Source organism: Hippoglossus hippoglossus, chromosome 1 (genome assembly GCF_009819705.1).
Source record: "Hippoglossus hippoglossus isolate fHipHip1 chromosome 1, fHipHip1.pri, whole genome shotgun sequence".
NCBI lineage: Eukaryota > Metazoa > Chordata > Actinopteri > Pleuronectiformes > Pleuronectidae > Hippoglossus > Hippoglossus hippoglossus.
This window is the reverse complement of record NC_047151.1, coordinates 13,030,679-13,048,544: the sequence shown is the minus strand read 5'-3', so window position 1 is coordinate 13,048,544 and position 17,866 is coordinate 13,030,679. Positions and strand designations below refer to the sequence as shown.

At 42.7% G+C, this 17,866-nt stretch overlaps 1 protein-coding gene across 1 annotated transcript in view; it reads left to right on the top strand.

Annotated features, from left to right (window-relative positions):
• The first annotated feature begins 1,727 nt into the window (after positions 1-1,727).
• The window catches only part of si:ch211-214c7.4 (platelet binding protein GspB), a 30,080-nt gene continuing 13,941 nt past the window's right edge, over positions 1,728-17,866 (top strand). Inside the window, exons 1-3 of the mRNA XM_034586788.1 lie at positions 1,728-1,857; positions 14,840-15,517; positions 15,664-15,757. Of these exons, the coding sequence (XP_034442679.1) occupies positions 14,941-15,517; positions 15,664-15,757 (671 nt within the window). The 5' untranslated portion in view covers positions 1,728-1,857; positions 14,840-14,940. The remainder of the gene's footprint in view (positions 1,858-14,839; positions 15,518-15,663; positions 15,758-17,866) is intronic.

The window sequence follows — 17,866 nt, the reverse complement described above, 5'->3', positions numbered from 1 at the left end:
TCAGTGGGAGTTTTGGGTTTTCCCCCCTTGCTCCAGCGCAGGGCCTCTGGATGAGTGGAAAGGGTAAAGAGAAGGGATGGAGAGAGAGGCGGAGCTGAGACATGACACACACTCTCACTCCTCAGTGAGCTACACTGAGAACGTGTGCTCTGACAACTTCTGGTAATCCTTCATTCCTCCCCTCACCCCTCAAGAGTTTAAGATTTCTTTCTCTCTTTTCCCTGCAGGGCCTTTTCTTTCACTCTTTCTCCTCCTCTCTGAGTCTTGTTAGAGAAAACAACAGCTGATGTCGGACGTCTTAGCCCATTCACTCTTCCTCTCTCTGTGAGTTGCAGAAGTCTTTGTATGTCTTCCCCCTCTTTTCATCGATTTCTATTGTAGAGCCTGCAGCTGCAGCTCAACACAAGCATTCAACTCGCAGCTATTGTGGGTCTGTACCATAGGGAAGTGAACACTGTATTAGACGATGAGTGCAGAGAAATGTCATTTAAAGTCTGGAGACCAGCAGGACAGTGTGCCATCAGTCTGTGGACCAAGTTATACATGTCTTCTTCACTGCAGATAAACCAGGTAGAATGAACGTGCAGTTTTCCAACTTCCCTCTTCATCATCGACTGTTTATAAAAAGCTCTGCACACAACGTCCAGCACGCAAACAATAAAAAAGTGACAGTATCTTGTCCAAGGAGGACTCACTAATGACAAGGAATAATTCTGAAGTAGCTATGGAGCATTAAAGGGATAGTTCACCCAAAAATGAAAATACCCTCATTATCTACTCAGCACTATGCCGATGGAGGGGTGGGTGAAGTGTTTGAGTCCACAGAACACTTTGGGACTTCCAGGGGTAAACAGCGTTGCAGCCAAATCCAATACAGTTGAAGTAAATGGTGACCACTTCTTCAAACGTTAAAAAAACCCAGCAGAAAAAAATCATAAAATGCCTCCATACTCCTGTGGTGCAACCAAGTGTCTGTAAGCCCCGACAAGTTTTTAGCCTAAAAGTCCTCTCTGATAACTGGGAGGAGGATAACAGAAAACCATTCAAACTTACATATAAACCACAGATGTGAAACAGTAATAAAGCAAATTCAGTTTCATTTTATTGAAAAACATTGACTATAAAATCACTGCAGATAAACCAGATAGGATGAACACAAAGTTTTCTAACTATCTCTTCACTCTGCACCATAGCACACAACGTCCAGCACACAAACAATATAAAAGTGACAGTATCCTGTAGAACATTTTAAGGAGGACCCTCTAATGACCAGGAATAATCTCCGGAGCATCAACGTGAGACAAGAACAGGACATTCCAAACAAGCAGGTTTAGAGCGGTATTCTTCCATCGAATCCAAAACCTATTTGAATGGATACAGTGGTGAAATAAGTGTGTGAAAGATGCTGTAGGATTTTTATTCACCATCTCAAAATGTGGACAGTTATAAATGTGTGTAGATATGAGTGGCTCATGGCTCATCTCGCGCCACAGGACAACAGCTACGTTTGAATGTGACGTCACTGCTGCTTTGCATAAACCTCCGGTCTCGCGCTGTCTGATTGGACGGCGCGCGGGGATTAATCTGCATATTGGCTCTCCTTCATCCCCTCCTCCTCCTCCTGCACGCTTCTCCCCCCGTCTCCAGCCTCACACCCCGGGTCTCACCCCACCCTCTACCACGTCCTTTATGAAGCGGAGCAGCAGCAGCGCCGCCGCTCAAACGTGGAGGGAAAGAACGCGGCTCCATTGTCGTGAGGTCCGGTGAATATTTACGGTTCTGTCGACGCGCTCAGCGGCTTCCACCTCCGAGCCGGAGCCGGGAGACAGTGTCCAGGAGCCGGGGCGGCGCTTGAAAAAGGTAAAGACGGTCACGTTCTCAGCTACGTTTTATCAGCTTTATTTACTATACTTTAACCGCCAGACACCCACGAAATGACACTCGGTGTCAGGAAAGCTCCGTTCCTCGGCGGTGTCGTTTTAATTTAATTTGCCAAACACGTGTTTCGAACGTCCTCTCTGTAAACGTGGAGATGTGGTGATGGACGTGCAACGTTAGCACGGAGCGGAGCGACCTGGGCGGTGGTTTCAACGTGGGTCTCGCTCCCCAGTTCCTCGGGGGGACAGTGGAACCAGCTGCCCCGTATCCTGGCTCCGTCTATTGCCTGGCCCCATGCGTCCCTCCTCGGTGCGCACACACCGAGCTATTGTTCCGCGAGGCTGGACTTGGCCTCCTCGCCACCACCGGGGGTGAATTCAGCGTGTTTGTTCCCAGAGACAAACGGTGTTATTGAAGCTCCACTTGTCCCGAGGCCTGGACAAACACCCCGAAACTCGTGAAAAAAACCCCAAACAATGGCTACACAGGCGAGGAGCAGGCAGCACTTAATGGTGTTTGACAAGGTCCCAACACAACACGAGGATCAGGCTGACAATAATGGAGATGTTGTACCCTAAGGTGATAACATCTTCAAGACAGTGCTCCAGGCCTCCTGCTCATGTTCTCATCAGAAACACTCCTTGGCTCTTTAAGTGTTTTGAGGAGCAGGAGGTTAAATCTTGCATAGATGCCTCTTGTTTATTGAGGTCACTGGCTTTTGCATCAGCAGCATGTCATGCATCATTTATATTGATATGAGAAATGTTGGAAGTAGCCTGCACCCTGGATGTGTTGTCTGCTCTTTATGCCTTCACACTTGTCTCCCGCCAACCTCACCATCATCTGTTTTCATATTTTCACCCATGCACGCTGCTCCTCCTCTACTTGGCAGAGCTCAGTGAGAGAAAAGGGAGGCTCGGCGGCTCAGAGACTTATCGGACGGCATCGTCTGCTGATCTCAGTGATGGAGGGATGTCGCTTATCAAGTCAGGTTTTGGTCGAGAGTTTGCATTACATAGTGGGGTGTGTTTCTGGCTTGTGTGGGTGTAGTGGGCTGGGTTTGTGTGCAGGAGCTATGACTCCATCGTTGGCTTCAGAGAGGTATGTGACATGCAGACACTCACAGGAGAGAGAGAGAGAGAGAGAGAGTGTCGCCTCCTGAAAACCCTCATGCTGCTGCTGCCAGGACGTGTGAGTTGTTGCTGTTGGGTTTATCGTCACCTCGGCGTGAAACCAAGTGGGACTGACACATGCTCTCTTCCCCCCCCTGATGCCTTTTCTGACATTTTGCTAACAGTTCAGAGGCCTCATTGCAGGATCATTTATTCAGCGAGTCGCATCTCTGGAGCCAAATCCAACAAGAACAAGGTCTGAGATTTGGTCTTATTTTGCCTCAATTATAAGGATTCAACTAGTCTATCATCTCTGGCAATAAGGCAATCGTTGTCTAAAAACAAAATAGGGCAAAAATGCCCATGAAAACGTGACCATCGGAACATTGGTAATGTTGGGGTCAATGGCACCTTAAGGGAAGTCTAACTTCCTATTAAACCTCTTATGGGATTAAGAAGGGATAGTGCTGAGTATGAAGTACTGTTACTACTTATGAAAGATACAGAGCATATTAACTGTAACCCATTTTCCACTGGTCAAAAAAAACACTAACATCTGGCCTTTGTCTGCAATGGGAAAGGATACAAACAACATTCACTCCTGGCTCAAATGAGTCTGCGTTGGACACAGGTTTTTATTGCCAGGAACGTATTTGGTTGCCCTTCAGGTCCCGTGGAAGACCCACATCCTCTCCCATATCCAGCCTCTGCATTGGGATACAGCCACTTCCCTGCGGTCCACACCTCTGTTTCCTTTCCCTCTTCCTAAAGGCCAAAGCAGGCCAGAAAGGAAGCTTAAAATAGTTCAGTGCATTCTTTAATCTTCAGAGAAAAGTCAAGGGGGTTGTATAAGATGGAAGTGAAGAAAATGAAAGTGCAGCTTTATGCAAAGACTCAAAGTCTTTCGTTGTTACCAGCAGAAAAGAAACTTAAGTGCAATTTTCCGTCTGAGGTGGGACATGGATGAAATCTGTTTTTCATTTTTGCGTTTGTTGACTTTATTGAGTCGTCACAGACATTTACTTTTGTATGGTGTGATACACTGGAGGATCAATAAGTCTGATGCTTGAGTTGTGCTGTTTATTCCGATTTGCGTGAGTTCCTGTGCATCGGTGCAACAGCTGTGAGAGGTAATGGTGAATGTCGGAGTCAAGGGCTCAAATTTCCCCTCCACCACAATCGCAGTGTGAGAACAGAATGTACCTACAGTTCCTCTCTGCCTTCAACAGGCATCAGTCTGTTGGTATATTTATAGTTATTATGGAGCTGATAAAGCTAAATTGAATTGCATCTGAAACATACAGTTTTTAAAAAAAAATGAAAGTAGAAAGGGAAGGTCTCAGCCTGATCTGTAGATACATTTCCATTTAAAGATTCAGTGTGTACGATTTAGGTGAAGGAGATCTCGTTTCACTTGTGTGTTTCATCTAAATTGTACAAATTGTTGTTTTCTTTACCATAGAATGGGCCCTTTTATATTTAAATACTTTATATTTACATCCAGGGCAGGTCCTCTACGGAGGTCGCCATGTTTTTTATGGTAGTCCAAACTTGACAAAGTTTTAATGACAACTGAAGTCTACCCCAGGTTCTCTTTCATGTTTGGAAAGGGAGGGTGAGCGGTATTCAGCTGCAACTTGCAACTTCACCACTAGATGTCACTAAGTCTTACACACTGAACCTTGAAGTGAATAATTGTTGCAATTTACTAGCCTTTGGTTCAGGCCTCCAACTAATGATTTTCTATTATTGATTATTCTGTTGATACATTTTTTTGATTATTTTGTCTAGTTGATGTCAAATTATAAAACATTTGATAAGGGACATTGTTTCAGCTTAATGTTTGTTGAAGTTCTACTTGAATGCATTGGTACTGGACTTAAATCTGTAAAGACCATTATTTGTGTTACAGGCCTGTTGGCACTTCTCAGCCTGTCCCTTGTCTGGGGACTCAGTCAAAAGTCAGGGCAGCTGAATAGAAAGCCCAACCCCTGTACAGCGCTGAGCATTTCCATTTGCATCTGCTTGGAAGTCAGCTGCTTTTTACTGCCTGCAACCAGTGTCAGCCTCCGTCCCCACACCCATGGAAATTCAATCCTAACGCTGGCCTGCTCTGCTGCATCTGTTTAGGGTGACACACAGGTTTAAACTACATCTCATCATTCACGCCCCAGGTTTGTTTGTGCATCTCCTGTGTCGCTCTCAGCGGTAGAGCTTTTGGATGGTGGTGCGGTGCTGTAACTCATCACTGTGGTTTGGAGGCTGGCACTCTCCTGCCTGTTAGGATAAAGTGGTGGACGCTGACACTGCATTTTTTAAAACTTACAATGCTGGACTCAGTGCACTGTAATTATTGAAAGTGTAACTCAGCACTTTCATAGTCTGTTAGCTCACTTTGGTCTCCTTAAATGCCACCTCATAGACATAATTTGCTTTGAATTTCCATTGTTTTTTAATAACTTATTGATATGGAAGGGACATGAGAAGTGTGTTTGTACAATAAGGACATTTTCTTAACTGGACCTTGTCTGTCACATGTAGCAGCTGTCACTCCTGAAACAGTGCTATGCATTTGATTTATTTGCTTATTGAAATACCCTGCTGTGAGGGCCTGCGTTTGTTTGTCATCCTCTGCTCTACCTCTTTGGGCATGACAAAATCAATTCTGTGTGTTGAGTAATTGGTTTGTGTGTATTCCGTACAGTTCAGGGGTGTGGTTGTCAGAGTGGCATGGCAGGCGAGGTGAGGGATCAGTGTCCATCTGGCCTCGGCTCACCCTGCCTGGTCATAGGCATGGTAACTGATCTGGCCCTCAGGCTCTCCAGCATTATATTGACTCTCTGCCTGACTGTCTATAGCCAGTTGGCTGGTGTGCAGGAGAGTAGCTACTGGCTGGCTTTTAATTTAGGAAAACTGATGTCAGCTTTGGCTTGTCTTCAGCCAGCCATCTTCGACAGAATGACTTGCTATGGGTTTTTTTAGCTTTTATGTTGGATTGAAGTCACTGAAAAAGCCAAAAGCTTTTAACACAAAAACGATGTCAGTAGGAGGCAGTGATTCAGTGTTTTTCTTTCTCATGCCTGCACAGTCTTATCCAGCCCCATTCCACTTTTATTAGTTGGTTGACAGCGGAGAGCAACAGGAAATATGGAAAAAGAGAAGAAGATTGCAAGGGACAAAGGTCCTTGGCAAGAAACAGGTATGCCTGGTCTAAATCTATTTTATAGACATGATTTCAACCTTCAGCTCTCTCCCTTTATTTTGTTTTCAATCCATTTTTAGCAGGCCTTCCGCAGCAATTCTTTTCACTTCTGTCACAAAACCTTTTTAGAAGGCAGGTGGACATTGCTGGACTTTTGAGAAATGTAGTAAAATATGACTGGTAATTTAACTGACTTCACTGGTCTAAAAGTGACACGGAATGAGTTTACAAGTTTTTGAGTAAAAGCAAGTAAGGCAAAGCATATTTTATGTTTATACATACGATAGCAGTGAGGTGTATGACACTAGCTGCAGACCTGAGAGTCTGAACCGTGTTACTAGGTAAGAGTTATCTCTTGACAGGCCAGCAGACCTCAGTGAAGAGGTTAAAAAATTACATCATCCATGTCATATGTGCATCGACTGTATGAAAGAGGTGACTCCTCCATCCTGCCCTCTTTCACCCTGCGGCCTGTTCGATATCCCTGAGGTCTTTTGGGTGAAGTTACCAGTGCCAGCTGCTCCTCTGCCCCGTTGCACCAGTTAATCCAGTCACAGGAACCCACCCCCACTGCCCTCGGCACCACGCCTGAGGGGGTTACATGGTGCGAAGTGCAGACAATAGGGCTTGTCTGCCTCCCCCTTCCCCCTCATAGTTACCCCAATGTGGAACTCACAAATACTTAAGATGATCGTTGTTGTCATCATTGTCGTTTTGGACCAGCTCTGAACACATGCATACAAGCACTTGGACACTCTTGTTCTACATTGATGATGATACCACCCAAATGCTTCGCCTTACTCCCCCATCAGGCTGTTCTGATGGAAGCAGCGCCTGGTTCTCTCTGAAAGCCCTGCCAGGCTTAGAACAGATTGTAACCCCTTTCCCTTGCAGCTCTTGCAGACCACTGCACTGCCAGTAGCCGTGAATCTGTCCCCCCCCCTTCTCTCGCCTCCCTTAAAGGCTAACTGACTCGGTCCACTCAACTTGTAGCCACACTTAACCACCTGCTCCTAATGGCTTTACTGAGTAGCTTAAAGTCACTTATCACATGGTTAATGTCCCTCATGGAATTGATTAGAGTCAGCTGCAGGCTTAACATCAAGCCCCCTCCATCAACACCCACCTATTAAAATGTTTTTTGGGCTTTGTATGTGTTGCTCCATGGAGGATCTTGCACTGTGCATACATGTGGTGTTAGACTAATCAGAAAAATTTGGGAAAAGTGGAATAGCTCACGTGAATGCCACCCTAAGTCAGAACAACAACTCAAATTTTGGTACATGAGTTGCAGAAATGCTGACGTCATCACGTTTTTATTAACGTGCACACATTTGATATTATGCATAAACCTGTTACATCTGATCCTTTGCTGTGATGCAGATGTTGGAAAAAGCAGTCAAGGTGTAGTTTAAATGGTTTAAACCCATAAATACAACACATTTTACAGCGTCAGTTTTTTCCCCATTCTGACTTTAAAGCACAAGAATACACCTACGTCAGAACAATGACTTCACAACCCAGGGTAACGGGAGCTTCCAAGCAGCATGTGAATGCACAGTAACTTCTTTTCAGATGTTTTTCAATAGACTATTACTATTCATCCACTAATCTAATCAGTTATAGTTATAAACTTTGTCTGAGTCATACTCGGGGAGGGCATACTTGCTACAAGCTGGGCTAATCATTAAACATTCAATGAACCAGAGTATATATTGACTTTTAAAGTACACAACCGTGGTTTGGACTTTGCAATTGCAGCCAATTCCTGAAGTTGGGCTATTAGCTTGATGGGGTCATGCTTGTCTTTTGGTTTCTACTTCAGATAAATTGCTGGTCAGTAATACAGGGATTCTGTAGATACTGAAAACAGAGGCTGGAAAAAGTTTGAGTGCTTTCTTCATGCGGCTTAAACACTTAACTCCTGTCGGGAAAAAAACTAATTGTCCACCACACATCAATGCTAAGTGTTATATTTGTGTGTTTCAGTGGAAGGTGGAAATTTGTGCATTGTTTTAATACAAAAACTCTTAAAATGAAAGTGATTGTATTTTGTATTTCTTCATGACAGCAGCTGCAGTACTGTAGAGAATTTTCACTGGCAGTTTCTAGACATGAACTCTGGAAAATTTCCAAAACAATGCATACGTTTTCCTTTTACATAAGACAGCACATCGACACTGGTGTCGACCTTTATCACCAAAAGCTCGCAAATTTTGTTGTCTTCTGAAGTTGTCCATTTGTATGGCAGAAAGTTTCCTGCTGTATTTTCACATTATCTCACTCACATTTTCCACACGTTTTCCTAGGTGATTTGATTTTAAAATATAATATAGTTGGACACAAATCAGTGTGATAGAACGACTGTGGTTGTAACACAGATGTCCATTGACTTTGTTTAAAAGCCTGAATGTGTCGCTGCCTTTTTTGGTAGCTTCATAAAACTACATTCTCACCTTTTTTGGCCAGAGAACACAGTGCATTCATGTTTTAATTTGTTTCTCCTTTTAATGGTGCATTCTTCTCCTTAGCTTCTACCTCAATGATTTAAAACACACACACACACACGCGTGCGTGTGTGTGTGTGTGAACAAAACACGTGCTTGGTGATAGTGCAGAAACAGCAGTGTTTCCTTGTATGGTCAGATGGAGCAGCAAGCTTTTACACACACAGACAGCGGCTGGAGTCAATTTATCTCCCCATTACTAACAAGAATTAGTTTCTAGATTCTTCATTGGTTTTGGTAATGGTAGTTGTAGTAGTAGCGCACAGTGATGGGAGTGGAGGGCCCAGTTCCGACCTGACATGTGTCTCAGGTGATCTGATCATAAGTGGACAGCTCTAAGTACAGCTATGAACACATCCAAGACACACTGTGGAGACTTGAGAGATTTGAGATCCCATCACTCAGACCACATTCGGAGGGTGGCCTCATTCTGTGCTTTCAGACATGCACTCCAGAAAATGACTGGAACATTGGGTCGAGGCCTTTTCCAAGATTGTCTTTCACATTTGAAGAATGCAGCCTGAGATTATATGTATTGCACAACTCTTTCATCCTGAGATAATTGTATTATTTCTGTTTTAGTTTTTGTCTGATGCATATTAGAAAAGTCATAAACACGCCCACTTGCTAACTTCCTAGCGGGCTAGCAGGAAAAGTTCCATTAGGTGCATGTCTTTAAGCAGCTATACATGGATTTATTCGTGGCCACCACACAATATTAAGACTGACGAACACGTATTGATTTTTAAAATGATTTGAAATCAGTAAAATCCTATTTTTGAAAGCTGAATATTGATTCACTCAGCCACTCTCTCTTTCTGTCTCTGTTTGTCTCTCGCACACAAACACTTTGACAATTGAACCTGTCTGTCATGGGCAGAGACACATGTGGAGACATAGTTTAACACAAGGGGTGAACTTGTGTTCTTGGAGCTCTTTACTTGTAATCAGATCCTCAAGTTAACATCAGATAAAAACATGGTCAAATTGAGCAGTTTTCTGCCTCTGCTCCGTTAGGAAGAGGTTAGGAAAACCCCCTTCTTTTCACAAATCTCTTGTTTTGATCCTCATTCCACTGCGAACAGATCAACCCTCTTCCACTTAACATTTTCAGTCCTCTCTCGCCGTTACAAGTCCACACTCACACTGAATGTTTCTTCCTGCACACGTGTCTCACTCGGACACACACCAAAGTAAAGTCAGTGAACAAACAGACAGACAGTGGGGCTTCATATCTTGTTTGCCAAATTCCCCCAGAACTTTATTTTTGTTCAGTTTCACCAGACCTGTGTTTGTTTGTTTAAAATGTCATAAGCTGTGGTAAGAATTTAGACTGAATCACATGTTTCTGTAGAAATAAAAGAATCCAGGAAGTGGCCCCTTCTTTCCAGTTTTTTACATTTTTGATATAAAAGCTTGTAAATTTGTGCAAAAGACATTTTCACATGCAAACTTTTTTTAATCCTACAGTCTGTGCTCGCTCACACTTCACATACACCCACACACATTAAGGGTGTGACGATTCTCCAAAGTTTGGTTTAGACCTCAATTTTATGAGTTTCAGTTCAAAGTCTGTAATCTAGTATTATCCATCTTGAGCTAACTATTATTGCAGGTGTGACTAGACCAATATAGTCACATGAAACATGCAGTTGAAAGCAAATAGAATTGATTTTGAATATTTACAAAATTTAGAGCATGTCCTAATTTAAACCAATTATATTTAGTTGATTTACATGTGTGTTAATTGTGAAATAAATAACATTATTAAAGTCATGATATGACTACAACACGGCCAACTGTCACTGTGAAGCCCTGAAGCGTCTCGAGGAAGTCAGCAGGGCTGGAATGTGGATGGGTCAAATGTTCTCTTTAAACTGCTGCTGCTGAAGGCATTCACTTTCTACCATGAATCATTTTGGAGCAGATGTAGCACTGGCAACTGGAAAGTACAGAGGCTAGTTTCATGTGCAAACTAGGTCAGCAATAAGGTTTTATTTCCAATATCTATTTATTCAATTTTTACTTGATTACCTGTTTGCAAAATTGCAAAACATTAATCTTACTCTTACATTTGTAAAAGAACAAAACACGTCACAACTGAACAGCTGGAATGAGCTTGTTTAAATCATTAACTTCTAAAAACTGTTGCCAACATTTTTTCTGTCAATCAGATAAGGAATTCATCTCTACAAAAACGTACTAAAGGAGAAAAAAAGATTTTAAATGTCTGGAATATGTCTCAAACTGGCGTGTTTTGGTATTTACCTGCAGTGTATTGTCGTTTAGCTGTTTTTTTTTTTTGTTTGTTTGTTCTTTGGGTTGCAGAATTGTGACAGCAGTCTGGGGTAAAATGTTCAGATGACATTAAGCCCCAGCATCACTATCAACAGCCCCTCACCACCAGCACATCCAGCAGCATGCATTCCAAACCCCTGCCATGCTCTCAACACAGCTAAATCCCTCTCTGCTTGTATTAGACACAGTATTAAAAGTGACCCATTTTGTCAGGCTCCACTACTGGTGTCTGGATGTGTAGCGTAACAGACTGAGAGATGGGGTATGACAGACGTAATCAAACGGCCTTAAGTCAGGTCAGGAGTAGGATTTAATGACGCAGAAGGCCATATTTCTTTATTAGAGGTGGAATGTAAATATCACTGGGGCCACTGAGTTCTTTCTACGTCTAGACAGACTCCCTCTAACAATCTTCTTTTATAAACACACACTCTTCTCCCGCTTTGGCTAAACATCCACCACTGTAGCTGATTTAGCCGTTGTGTCTTTTGTTTTCATCATCACAATACTTGCAACACATTGTAATTGTCGCCATGGGTGTTGAGCTAATTGTGACATAGGCAGTGTGAAGCTGCGTCCTGAATATGGTTTGAAATCTTCAGTGGACAAGTATTTGTTATGCAAATGTGAAGTGAGAGAGTGGCAGACAGAGGGGGTGTTCTTTATGTTTCATCAAAATGCATGAGGTTGTTCATCTCGACCAAAATGACCATTTCAAATAAAAAATGCTGCTAGTGTTGTGCAGTCAGTTTTCTGAGCATAACATCTGCAACTTTGACCCAGCACGTTATGTGTCATCAGCTTGAAGAAATCCCTAAATGAGGTATAGTTTTGGTGTCAAGTGTGGCATTTATTTGAAATGAAGACAAATGCCAGGGCTGCACAACAGTCTCACTGTTATTTAGTAAAACATCACTTATCTGTGGTTGCGTGTGTGGATGGGATTTTAATGATTCCTTCACATCCTCCATGCGCTCTGTTACAGTTTTCAGCTGGTCAGAGATGATGCCTTTATTTGCCCAGAAAGGGGTCATCACATGGGCAATGTGATTCATGCTGCTATCTGCTAAGCCCCTGGCATTAGAAGCTGGCTTGGCAAAACTATGCCGTGTCATGCACAGTGCCATCCCAACCCCCGGTCTCACGGCACCTTGTGTCTGGAGCAGCTCCCTCCTGTCTGAATAAACCCTACACAGAATAAGATTCACCTGATTTAAATACTTGTTTGACTGAACATTGACAACAGGAAAGAGACAGATTTGTAGTGCAATTTGAAATAAACTTGGTGGCATGGTTCCCAATTTGCTAATGGCTTTGTAACCTTCTCAGTCCTTGAAGTAATGATAATGGGTTTGAGCCACACAGCTCTGTTCCAGAGGGCTCTACACATTAGCTTTTTTTATCATCATTTAAGGCTAAATATTTTCCAGAAGTAGGGACACTGCAAACATCGCATTGTTGGAAAGGAAGCTGAGTAACCTGCCTGTGAGAGATTTGTAACCACAGAGACAAGAAAACAACTACAACAGCAGAGGTTAGCACAAGCAGCACTGTGTTCAGCTTGTAACTTTACTGAACCGAAAGGTTGGTGTGAATGGATTTATACACGACAGGTGGGGGTTGTGAGTTTCTGTATTCAAAATTTCTCAAAGCTAATCTGGCAAACAAGTTAGTTCGGTTTTGGTGACAAAGGATCCATTGATCCATTCGTTAATCATCTGACGAATCTTCTCTTTTTGCTCAGCTAACCCCCAGTGCATTAATGTCCAGGAGTAAATTTCCTTTGCAAATATAAAAGCAAAAGTAAAACAAATTATGGGAGAAAAGCACCTTAGTATCACGTTACCTCAGATGTTAATGTGTAACCGTTGAGCAAAATGTTCCCTGGACATGGAATGTGTGCGGCTTCTCGTAAAATCATTTATCCTCCAATGTCTGTCAGTTAGCGATAAATACAGATGATTTAAATAACTGCATTTATTTTTTAAGAGAAAACCAGGTTCATGTTGTACTGGATTATTATTTGACACTGTCTGCAGTCGGTTAATTCATATCTGTGGAAAATTGTGATTGATACATTTGTTTTTTCTAAGATTGTTTTTACCTCTGCCAAGGAGGTTATATTTTTTGTCATGGTTTGTTTGTCGATTAGTTAGCCGATGTGAAAACTACAGAATGAAAAGCCAACAAACTTGTTGGAAGAACCAATCAAATTTTGTTAAAGATGAAATTCATGGATCTTTATGAAAAAAATCTGGCATGTTTAGGGGACTGATATTTATGAGTTTGGGCAATTTTGTGCAGATTCAAATAAAAAAATCTGGATCCACTGAATTTAAATGTGGTTTCATAAGGGGACTGTTGGGCCTTGGCGGAGGTATGTGCTCTCCTGAGAGCTATTTTGTTTTTATATTGTAATGCTTAATGGCTTACATATTATGCATCAACAGTGGCCAATTCTTTTTGTTTTCCTGTCATGGTTTGTTTGTTTTTTTTACTTATAACTTCTGCTTTTCTTGCCTTGTAATTCTAATCTGTGTGTTTACATTTACTTTAGTTTTCTTATGAATCTTTTTCTTCCCTTTTTGAAAGATGTTGAAGTTACTTAAACAGCTCTTTGCTGTTTGTTTTTCTTTCTATCCACCTTGATCCTTTTTTATTTCCTCTTCAGTCAATCTCTTGCACAGTTTGTTTCTTGGGCCGTACAGAGCTGCTACTGGTCAGACCATCTGTGTATCAATTTACTGGAAGCCAATCTACTAGCAGTTGGAGGAAGGGAGTTATGGGAGCAAGGAGCAGAACAAGTGCCTCTACGAAAAGGGAGAGGAGTAATCGGGAAGAGGGTGGGTTGAGGCTAATGTGGTCAGAGGGGCAGAGGACTAGGGAGTGTGGGTGGAGACCATGATTGGGGGGGGGAGCTGAATAAACCCATAATGGATCTGGAAAGAGCTCTGTCCAGTCGGAGCAAGAGAAAACTTGACTGAGGTTAATGAGTTCAAAACCTTTATGACTCTGACTCGTACACATGCTCCACATATTAGCCCTTTCTTCACTGCAGCCTCTTAACGTGTGTGTGTGTGTGTGTGTGTGTGTGTGTGTGTGTGTGTGTGTGTGTGTGTGTGTGTGTGTGTGTGTGTGTGTGTGTGTGTGTGTGTGTGTGTGTGTGTGTGTGTGTGTGTGTGTGTGTGTGTGTGTGTGTCTCTCTCTCTCTCTCAAAATGAAGGACTTTCTCAGCACACAGATCTCTGTAAAGCAAATGTTCGGTGACTTGATGATTAGCATCTGCCCTTGCTCAACATGAAGATAATGACTGGCAAAAAGGGCCATTCAGTGCTTGTCATCTCCCCACTCTCTTCATTCTCTGTGGGTTGTGTGTCATAGCAGGAAACTGTGAAGCCTCTTGGCTTTCACTATTCCAAACCACAGCTTTCCCCCTTTTTAATTTCAAGATGCTGGAAGCCATTTGGAGCACAGTCATGTTTTTTGCATTTGCCCCTAAATGTACTGTTTAAAAAATTCCACTGTTCTTTTATTGTGGTGTTTTAATAGCGATTGTTAAGTTAATTTTGCTTGCTCACGCATTATGAAGTGGTATTGTCAGTTCTGTGTTAGATGAGTTTGGAGAAGAACAAGGGTTTATAGAATTGTTGGCATCTCACGCTGCTCACTTCCTGTTTTTCTGACTCCTTTTAAATTCCACAGAGGCCTCTTACCATAAATGGCACATCCTGTGGCTAACAGTGACATGTTTATCTCGTGACATTGTGAGGAGTGCAGCATGGTTTAGCTCTCATTTTAAGAGCCTGAAGATTACGTCTTAATTAATTCTACTTTTCTTTTACAGGACATTTAAGTGAGAGAAGAACTGGTCATCCAAGACGAGTGAGCCGCAGGGCCCGACTTATCGGCAGCAACATCAGTGTCCACACCTTAGGAGGAGGGAATGAAACCGGATGGGGTTACCATGGAATCCACGGAACCCACCGAAGCTGCAGAAATACCAGAACCATCCCTGTCACTGGACAATGTAACAGAGCAGGCATCATCTCAACCAGAGGAAGTTGCAAGCGATGCAGCGGCCGGGCCTGCTCCAAAGACCAGTGACAAGCCAGTGGCAGCAGAGCTCAAAGTCAAACCAATAGGTGTTGCAAGTAGAACACAGCCCAAACCTGCAGGGGTTTCTGGATCCAACTCAAGGCCAGGTGCCGCCTCACACCGCACAAGAAATGACGTCCAATCCACCAACAGTGTTTCTGCTGCTGCGACCAAGAGAACAGCAAGTGCGGCAAAAGCATCAGCAGCAGGAGCTGTACCTAAAAGACCGTTGGGTGGAGCAGCACCTTCCTCAACGGTCAAGAACCAAACCAGAGTGGCTGACAAGAAGCCTGCTGGACCCACCAGGACTACCTCGGTTGCTGCTGCCACAGCAACAAATGGTACCAAACCAACAACGGTGAATGTTCCTCCTAAGAAGAAACCTGTGGCTGAGACTGTTAATCTAGCAAGACCCAAAACCACAGGTGAGTCTGAAATCTGAACGTGATAAGTAAAATTAAATGTGATTTAAAATTTCCTGCTTGATGTAGCGTCATGTTGATTTTTGCTGAAAACCTGATTTTCTTATTTCAACGCAACCTGGTCTCTTATCTTTTTTTTTTTTTTGCAGCTTCTACCAGCAGGTCAGCAGCATCCACTGCCCCTAAACCCAGCACTTCAACCATAACAAAAGCTGGTGGTGCTCCTGCTTCAAGGACCACAAGGTATTACCATCACAAACAGTCAACAAATGCTTTAATGAAACAGTGTACATTTTGAATCAAGTTATATGGTTGCTAATCTCAGAGCCTATCGGCTATCCTCTGACGACAAGTTAGCCTCTGGAGGCAACAGCCAATATTTTTCCAACTTCCAGTGTAAACACTGGATATCCAGGCTGACTCTAATTTACTGCTCACTCTCTACAAACCTACGAGTCCACGTGAGTTAAACGTTTTTCTGTGTAAGATGCAAACGGCGATGCTTTTTGTCTGTGTTTAGGTTCCAGGCAACATTTTGGCCAATCTCTTAACAGCTGCTTATGAACGCAGATAAATTAAAAAAGCAATTAGCCAATGCTTTTTGGTCTATGTGTTCCACCTCTTCTGCTCTCCACACCAACTGTTTGCCTGCGGGAAACTAAAGCCTGCTCTTACATGATTGTTTAAACTACAAACCGAAGGCTTCTGGCAAAATCTTGTCTGTGTACAGATATTATGTGGTTAGCAAAGCAATTTATTTTATTGACAAAATAAATAATACCCATCATCTTCCTCATTGTGTTTATTTCTCTCTGAAATCTTAATGTTGAATTCCCTTTAAAAACTGGATGAGAGGGTGACTTTGTTTATCTTGATGGCCTGAAAGGGAGCAGCGGATAATGAAGTCCATTATGGTCTTTGGGCCGTTATTGAGTCAAATTTCGCTTTCAGAGTGTGAGTCATGTTAACAGAAATAACCTGAGACAGAGGCCCTTATCAGAGCCAATGATAATGAAGTACTGTGGCTTTGTCCACAACAGACCCCCTGGCAGCAACCAGCCCCACCTCCCCAGGGCAGAGCACTGTTGACTCAGCTCCCATAATGGGCCAATGGTTGGGATAGGTTGTGATGTAGTCAGACTGAACTGGCTTGAGTGCTGCTCTCAAATGATCATTTGGCTGAATTTCATAGTTGACCCAGTCATTTACTGCCCTTTCAACTTGGAAGCTTTTGTTAGTTAAGATATTGAAGATATCAGGTTAAATCCAGGCTTCTATCATCTGCCAAATATTATCAGCTGGAGCTCAAAGCTATAGCGACAAATCATTTTCCTTCAAACGTTTTTAAAATGTGTAATAAGTTTTTAACTTTATTAACGTGACAGTCATTCGTGTAAATGAAGTGGTCTCCAAAGTTTGAAGTCATGATTATAATACACCAATCTACCCACAGGATGTAGTGTTCTGTACTGAGAGGTCTGATTAGATTCTGTCTCCACATGTCTTCCGCCTTAATGTCCTCTTATTAAATAAAGGAATGATGTGCTGCTTTCTGCCATGTCACTGTTTTCTGAAGAAGCGGCAGGCAATCGACTTCTGTCCAATGCTCCAAGAATCAAAATAAGTGCCTCTCAGAGATGCTCCAACTTTCACTTAAAAGAGTAGAGTGAGCCATTTGTTTAATTATGGCTGAAACCAACAGTTACCTCTCTCTGTTTAATGTTATGATTATTTATTTCTATGAATTCACTGGAATCTTGAGAATAGTTGCAGTTTTTGATTGGTAAATTACTTTATACATCATTTAATTCAGCTCTCAGACTCTGTTAAAAATCCTCCTGACAGTGATGGAAAAGTATCTTTTGGATTTAACAATATTATATTTGGTAATTTGGGTGTAAGTGCCAGGGTGTGTACTCAGAAGCTCATCCTCTGAATTAATCAGATGAGGCATTTCAAGTGTAGGAGGCTGATTACAGTAACACATAATCCTTATTGTGGCTTGTTCCTCAGGACGTGACATTGGGCACTTGCTGCATAGTTTGAGACCCGGGGAATACAACAGAGCAGCAGGTGGTCTGCCGTTGTGACAGACGATGCATGTTGCATTTTGTGCTACCTGTATGTGGTGCGTGTGTGCGATGGCCAAGTCGGTAGCGTGTCAAATTCTTTGTGTAGCAGCAGTGGTGTGCGTTTCAGTCCGTATTGGTTGGTGCTGTCTGTCTGGCAGAGTCGGGCACTAACATTCTCTCAGCTCAAGCAATGACTTGCATACTTCCATTGCAACATATGCAACAATGTTTAATGGTGTTCAAGGAAGTGCCAAATAAACAGCTGAAGGCCTTGGTTACA